General features: G+C 38.4%; 1 protein-coding gene across 1 annotated transcript; it reads right to left on the reverse strand.

Moving 5' to 3' along the window:
• Nucleotides 1-1140: 1140 nt before the first annotated feature.
• LOC130860899 (tripartite motif-containing protein 64C-like) lies at nucleotides 1141-6915 on the reverse strand. The gene is made up of 6 exons (XM_057749439.1): nucleotides 6505-6915; nucleotides 5901-5996; nucleotides 4977-5207; nucleotides 4188-4210; nucleotides 2660-2757; nucleotides 1141-1634 (listed from the first exon to the last, which is right to left on the reverse strand). Exons 1-6 carry the CDS (start codon nucleotides 6913-6915, stop codon nucleotides 1141-1143), a joined length of 1353 nt encoding a protein of 450 aa, XP_057605422.1.
• Nucleotides 6916-7964: the final 1049 nt, after the last annotated feature.

Consider the following 7964-nt stretch of genomic DNA (forward strand, 5'->3'; position numbering starts at 1 on the left):
GTGAATCTGCAAATCAATTACCTCTCTTTTGTTGACGTTATCAGTTAGCATTTTATGTCTATTATGTGAGTTACATTTTGGAAAACTTTATCAATCCTGGAATAATATTTGCTTGTATGAATTCTTTCATTCACGTATTTGTCCATTGATTCATCTTACACATATTATGTTGTAAGTCCTGCACTGGATAGTAGGAATGTAGTAGTAAATAAGATACTGTCCCTACTGTCTCATAATTTGCTGCCAAGTAGTAAAAGCATCTACTAATTTGAGGAAAGTTTGTTGGACGTTGTAATGAGACGGTGTATGTTCAGAGAGTGTGTAATAAGAGGAACTACACTGGTCTGTGTAGTCATGAAAAACTTCCCAGGGAAACTATTGTGGAGCTGAGATGTGCTGAATGACTAGGGTTTTGAGAAATGATAATCTGTTAAAAACTCGGATCTGACCAACTAGGTCAGCTGTGAAGAGAAAACTAAGCACCATTTCTTTTGTTTGCTAACATATATAAATATAGCACTTCATACTTTCACCCCAATCTGGTTCAGATATGCAAATAAAGCACACTGCTTCCCATGAAGATGAAACTTGAAAGCATTAAGTGAAAGTAAACAGATTTAAAAAGCCACACATTGTGTGAACCCATTTATTTGAAACCATATAATAGAAAAATCCACGAAGAATAAAACTGGATTGGGGGTGACTTGGGAGGGGGGAGGGGAGTGGGGAGTAAATGTTAATGGGCCTTGGTTTCTTTTTGGGGTGATGGATATGTCCTAGAATTCGATAGTTATGGTTTCACTTTTTGAATATTAATAAAAACCACTGAATTACATAGTTTAAAGGAGGTGACCTTTATGACGTAACTTTTATTTTAATAAAACTATTATTTAAAAAGGAAGAAAAGCAACTGATTATATTCCATGAAAAACTCTAAAATAAGTTTTTATCACAAGAAACTTTAATTAATAAATTTAACATTCAGCATGGTTATGCTACTTTATAAACATACAATCATTATATTCCATACAACGTGCTCAGAGACAGTCAGGTATCATCCTGTGGCCTCACATGAGGTTTAGGACAGTAATTTCCTCAGACGAGAAGTTCATTTAACAAATGGTCATGGAGCTTGTCTATTCATAGAGATCTAATGCAAAGCAAAGGCTTCATAGGGGAGGAGAAGAAGGAAGGAAGGAAACTATGTATGAGGGAACCTCTACAAACATCATAGAAGCTCACACTTCCATAGTCATAATCCAGAAACACTCCGATTCTCCCCAGAGGCCTTCTCACATACTGTATTAAGGGTGGGGAGTTTGTGGACAGGATATAATGATTGTTCACCTTCACAGAAAACAGAAAAAATGCTTCTTCAGAATCAATAATGATATCAGTATCACTTATCAGGATGTTTTTACAGACTCCCAGGATCCACCGTGAGGACTGCATCACATCCACCTCCCAGTAGTGCCTCCCGGAGGTGAAGGCCACAGCTCCCCAGGCCACAAAACTCTCCACACTCTGGGGCTGTCTGGACACGCCGTGATGGTCACCTCCAAAAGTCATAGTTGTATAATCCTCAGAAAGGCTCACGTTGAGAATGGTCGTTTTCTGACTCAGAACGTTATCCACTGCAGAAAGAGCAAAAATCAGGTCAGCAAGTGGGATTTCCATGTCCTGAGAGGCAGAGGCTCTCTACCCAATGATTCTTTTCATTTCCCTCCTCCAAGGAAATACAAAACAAAGACAGCGAAGTTCAGACTCGCTCTTCTATGAAAAGCAAGAATCATTGCTATCTCTCCAGCACAAAGACTTCAAATCATATAGAAAAAGGGGAAAAAAGGACAGATATGAATTCTGTAAAGTCTGAGTTAATGTCAATGTCTTGATAGTTTATATCAGGACTCACTGAAAACATTTTTTTTTTCATTTAGAAAACTTTTCTCGTGTCCTTTGTCTTTAATGCCATTTAACATGTAGGTAGCACTTTGCTATCATGTGGGTATATATTGGGCTATAGTCTCTACCTATTACATTTCTAAAGGTCAAAAAATTTGATAGACATCTATCAATGAATAGTTTGGAAGTTTCTGAAAGGATGTCTGGCTACCCATGTTCACATATCCCTTGCCTTTCAGTTGTTTTGAAATTGATCTAATAGCATTACAATTATTCTGCCTAAGCCAGGTTGTCTTTTCTGTCAATTCTTCTTGATTTTAGAAATAACAAATATTTTTGTACAATGCATAATAAATGCACTTTTAATACAAAACAAGTTAAAAATCAGCAATGCCATATTGAATCTTTCAAGAGTGAAATAAACTAAATAAACACAATATTGATGGATACTCGCAAAACTAAATAATCTGTCTCTTTATAACCACATGAGCAAGCTGGTGGCTCTCCTCTTGCTCTGCCTGTGTCAGATGTAACTGAATATATGTATTTGGCTTTGCATTTTCAGTAAAACTATAGGTTGCAAAGTTCAGCCTTGATCTTTGCAATGTGACTATACAGGCAGAAAAAGTGTGACAACTTTGGGAAGTTATGTACTACCTGCCTGTCAGTAAAAATAAAATAACAATAAAAGAAGGCTCCTTCCCAAGAAGCTCTAATAAATGTAGTCCTGCTCACCAAAGGGCTGACTGACTCTTACCTCTGAAGCTGTTCAGCATGTCTAGGATTCCAGCAACAGGCCAGGAAGTGAGCTCTGGGGTCACTGGCTGAGGCTTTTGCATCTGTTCCAAATCAGTCCTGTAACAAACGATGACAATTAATTTCAAGGCCAAAGGCTAATCATAGCACTGTTACAAAAAAAGCAATTTTTAATCCAGGGTATTTTGTCAGAATTCTCCTATCTTTGATTAATTGGATATACGTTATATTCTACACACTTCGGAATATAAAAATGTTACCATATTTTTTCTGAACATAAATTACATCCAATTTAAACTTCCTCATTCTTCTCAGACATAATTCCCATTTTCAACTTATTGAACTTCATTCACTTCCTGTATTCCAACTCAGGTAATGCAAAGATCCTGGGCATTTTACAGAGAGCAAAAAATTCATGCAAAGCCTTAGGGACATCAGAAATTAAGTAGTCATGAAGGACACATTGTGTCTAAAAGGAAGAGTTCACTGAGCCAGACATGTTTGCTCTTGTCAGCCCAGCAAATGAATCCATTTCCAGGCTGGCTGCCCTGGTCCTGAAGGTCTAACTTCCCAGTGGCACCAGGAAGCCATTCCCTCTGAGGTCCTGCCTACAGGGGGGCTTGCTGTGGTGGAACAAGCTGTCACTGGTACTCCTAGGAATAAAATCACAGCCCCTCTTCCCCTTCTTAGGGAATTTGCCTCTTTCCTGCCTTTTTCACCTTGCAACTCACTAGGGTAGGTGCTTCCTCTGTGATATCTTAGAAAAATCCCTTCCCTAAGCTTTATTGTGGTGAGGCTGGAGAGGATGCGGTGAGCAGGTGGAACAAAGCCTAGAATGTCAGAAGGTTTTCAGGTATATTTGAATTCAGCCAAATGTAAAGGAAACATCTAAGGCCAAGCATGAGAAGGCCTTTAGAATTCTTTTGAAGTAAAATAGAAAACAGCCAAAAGACGATGTTAATACATCGAAAGATGTACCGTTCATCATTCATATAAGAGGGTTCCGCATCTGTGGATTCCACCAGGGATTGAAGCTATAACTTCTTTGTTTGTTTGTTTATTTTACAGTATGTCCTTGTTGGTTATCTATTTTATATTATTTAATTTATTTATTTTGGTTATCTATTTTAAATATAGTATTGTGTACATGTCAATCTCAAATTCCCAATCTATCCCTCCCCTACATCTTCCCTCCCTGGTTCAGAATGGAAAATATTCAGAAAAAAAATTCCAGGAAATTCCAAATGTAAAATTGAAAATGCCACATACCAGGAACTATTTACATGGCATTTAATTTACATTTTAGTAAGTGTTATAAGTAGTCTAGAGATGACTAATGTATATGGGAGCATGTTTGTAAGTTATCTGCAAATACTATGGCATTTTGTATAAGGGATTGTGCATCCTGAAATTTAGATTTTGGAAAGGGCCTGAAAACAATTCCCCATGATACCAAGGAATGACTGTCCAACCATTTCATCAAAGAGAACAACTTTTCTAAAAGTCAATACTCATTAGTGTTTACTCACATTTCCGCTACGTTTCCCAAGGTCTGCAATGAAAAAAAAAAGAAAGAAAAATCATGTTAATCATGAGAGTTCTGTCCCTTTGCATCTTCTTTACTATTCTTGTTTGTTCAATAAGGTATTGTTTTTCTAATTCTCCTTTAAGGAACAACCAGAGGCTATGGTAAGTAACAGAACCTAACCTAAAGCATAACAGATTCCTCAGGGCACATTAAGGAAGTAAGAAGGCCAGGAAGAATCTGTGTAATGATGCAAAAACATCTAGGTTTCCAGTGTCACTCATTGCCCAGTCCTATGCCCAAGGGGAGATCTCACCATTTATGGTAACAATTAGAGCAAAACAGGGAGCCATATAAAATGAATTATAGAGTGCAATGAAATTGACTACCAGTTCTAACAATCTTGCCTAGACAACAGGCAAAACCTCAGTGTATTCAGTAAGTGTAGGACAACACAGAGTGACAAGGGAATAGGGGAACATACAGTGAGAAATACTCCAACAAAGTTAACTTTTCCCTGGTCGCAGTATTTTGCTGATTTTGGATAATCTGTCTGGATAGTACGCAGATCACACTGAAAAATTTTTCTCCTATGTTAGCTAACAAAAGGGCAAAAATCTTCCAAAGATTAAAAGCATACGAGGAGATAAGGGATTGGACAAACACAATAATGGGAGTCAAGGAGCATCATCCCTTATTGAGAGTAACAGTATGTACAGGTAATCTTTCACTGTCAGGGCAACACTGCCCAGAAAAGTATTTCTGTCTCTGAGGACGGAAGCTCCCTTCTCACCTGGAGCAGCTCCACATCAGGCTTGTAGCACATCTCCATCAGCTCTCTGTACATTTCTTTCAGACTTTCTTTCTGTTGAGTCATTCTGAATACACTCTCCTTTAGTTGTTCAAAAATCTCCTTTGCCTCTTTCTCCAGTGCCTCCAGATGAAGTTGCTCCTCCTCCTGGAGAAACAGGTGCATCCTTTGATACTGATCTTTAATCATGACCTTCCTTAAGGCCACATAGCTCTGCAGAGATAGTGGGTTCAAAGAATTATTCACCCTCATTCTCAATAGAAAACTTCAAATGTTATTTCCATCATGTCATCAAGAAAGTTCTTGACAAACGTTCTGCCTCACACCTCAAAGGGTCTGGAATATTTGCTGGTCCTTCCTGTCTATCCTTTCTCTAAGTTCCTAGTCTCTTTCCCTCTGTAAATCAAGACAACTGAGGGGTCCCAGGCTCCTCTCCCTAGGAGGATTCCTCAGGCTTCTTACTACATCAGTTATTTCCTCTCTTAACTGACTTTTGCATTTTTCCTCTTCCTTTCCCTGATTTTTTGAAGTATTCTTTTATTAGGTAAACCCCATATTGTACTGTTTTAAAAATATGCTCTATTTCTCCTCTAGATTCTACTATATTCCTCTCCTCTCCTTCACAGCCACACTTGGAACAATGTTGTTTTATGTTCCATGTCTGAGAAGTTTTATTCAAATCTTCAAAATGTGGCCTAGGAATACTTTTTATGCTTTGCTTTTTCCATATACTAGCATTCTTTGAACTAGCTTGTATTGGCCTGTTAGAATTGTGACTACTGACAGGTCATTTGAAAGCACTACTTTTTCCAGGGAAAAGATGACTATCCTTTAGCTGGTAATTTGAATTCTGCTAAAAGTCTAAGCCAGTCTCCATACAAACAAATAGATGATTTTTATTCTTACCTCTAATGTTTGAGTTTTGTTAGCTTCCTGATCCAGACTGTTTTGCATTTCTTGTGTCATTTTCCTTAAAGAGCCCATTCTCTTCAGAAGTTTCTCCTGCAAAATAACCATGAACTTTAGTGACACAGAAGATGATACCGTAAATTTCATCCCCTTGTTGATGAGCAAAGGCAGTCATTTACTAAATGGAAATCTTGAGTTTGAATGATGTGGTCAGATTTTGCCACATTAATCTAATTGAATTCTAAGGTTTTGAATATCAAAGTGACAGAAATGTAAAATAAAGAATTGGGAGAACATTATAGATGATGGAATCCATTTCCTAGGAAACTGATTCTCAGATTTTTATATAACCTGACAAAGAATATATCAAGCTCACATCAGAAGCCAGTGTCCCCGGTGCTGCCACACGCCCCAGGATGCAGCAGTTCCACATGTTTGGACAATTGGGTAACAACATTGAAATGATGCACTATATCTTAGGATCTACAATGAAAAATCCCCACCTCCACCATCTCCATCCCCATCCACTTCATTATCATCCGCAACTTCTCTCTGATTTAGGAGCCTACAGATTCCAAATTGCTTCAGAAGCATCACCTACCCGGGATTCCTCAGCAGCCCATTGTATTGGACTGTGGCTGTGAGCCGCATGCTCTGGGGATTCAGAGCAGGGGCCGCAGAGCAGGGTCTTGTCAACCTCACAGAAGAGCCCTTTGGCTTCTTTGTGTGTCACACAGATCTGCTCCTCCGAGCTGTTGACCTGGTTAGCTCTGGCCTGTCTGGCAAGGGAAGCGAGCCTCTTGAGTACAATATTGGTTTTGAAATCTGGCTTCTCTGATATTCCCCTGCACTCAGGGCAGCTCTTTGGAGTTTGGTCTTCCTCCCAGCAGAGGCACAGGCAGGGCCGGCAGAAGCTGTGCCCACAGTCTATGGTGACAGGATCTATGAAGTAGTTCATACAGATGGAGCAGGTTAGTTTGCTCTGGAAGGCTTGCAAGGTGTCTGAATTCATGTTTCTAAAAATTCAAGAGAGAAATAGAGAGGGTAAGAGAGAAAGTCCTCCTTCTGCCCTGATAAGGGAAAATAAAGCCTTTGGACAAAGTCCTGTCTATTTGAACTCTATCTAATTTACCTATTTGCTTATCCTCAGTACAAACCTAGAAATGGTGAATACAAACAGGTTGGGTTCATGCTATGATACAAATGATGAAATTAGATAAGAGAGTCTCTAGCAACTTTTTGTTTAAAATAAACCATGTTCTCGATCATACCTAAACAACATGGAAATGCTTAAAGATTAGACCAGAGGGTAAATGGTAGGATTAGTCCAGAGTTACTGTTATTAGCTGATTGGTACAGAAGTACATGTAAAATCTCAATCCATCTCTCTCTCTCTCTCTCTTTCTCCGTGACTCCATGACTGGAACCCACATTTGCACACACTTTGTCTCTACACTAATGGTCTCTACGCCTCCTGCCTCTGAACTGATGTACGTGCCTTTCTAAAGGCAAATACAATTGTTGATGAATAATTTAAACTCAACATAAGCAATGTTGCCTTTACCTTTGGCGTCTTGAAACTATAAATAGTGCAGAGTTTGCTTCCAACTTAAATAGCAAAACTCTTCCTTTCAAGACAAAAAGGAAGAAAATATGTTATTTCTAGTTCAGGAAAACAATTTTTCCTGGAGTCAATTCAGATAATCAGAGCACTTCATTTCTTGAACTGGTGAATGTTCAAGCTGCAGCAATAATCAGTAAAAATTAACAGTTGCTCTTTAAAACCAAAGAAAAAAGTTTGACTATACACGATATTTCCTCTCTACACTAGAAATTCCAGAGTTGTAGTTAATGGAAGCAACATCATATCCTCTTTGTTTCTGATATTTTCCTATTTGACCAATGTTACTTCTTGGGAGTCCCTACCAGTTGATTGGATTTATTCTGAACATTTTTCAAATCTAGACTGCAAACTGAAGGCTTTAAAAAGATAGCAAATATGACCTTTGCAAGAAGATATTCTGATGAACTCAACACATATAACTCTTATGTCCATCTGTA

The sequence above is a fragment of the Hippopotamus amphibius genome, chromosome 9 (assembly GCF_030028045.1).
Source record: "Hippopotamus amphibius kiboko isolate mHipAmp2 chromosome 9, mHipAmp2.hap2, whole genome shotgun sequence".
NCBI lineage: Eukaryota > Metazoa > Chordata > Mammalia > Artiodactyla > Hippopotamidae > Hippopotamus > Hippopotamus amphibius.

Bases quoted from the DNA above. Each gene is read 5' to 3' on its own strand.
- LOC130860899 (XM_057749439.1), bottom strand. From the start codon at position 6,915: ATGAATTCAGACACCTTGCAAGCCTTCCAGAGCAAACTAACCTGCTCC. The intron at 5,208-5,900 runs GTAAGAATAAAA...CTATCTCTGCAG, and splicing joins ACAAAACTCAAACATTAGAG to AGCTATGTGGCCTTAAGGAA. The intron at 1,635-2,659 runs GTAAGAGTCAGT...CTCTTTCTGCAG, and splicing joins CATGCTGAACAGCTTCAGAG to TGGATAACGTTCTGAGTCAG.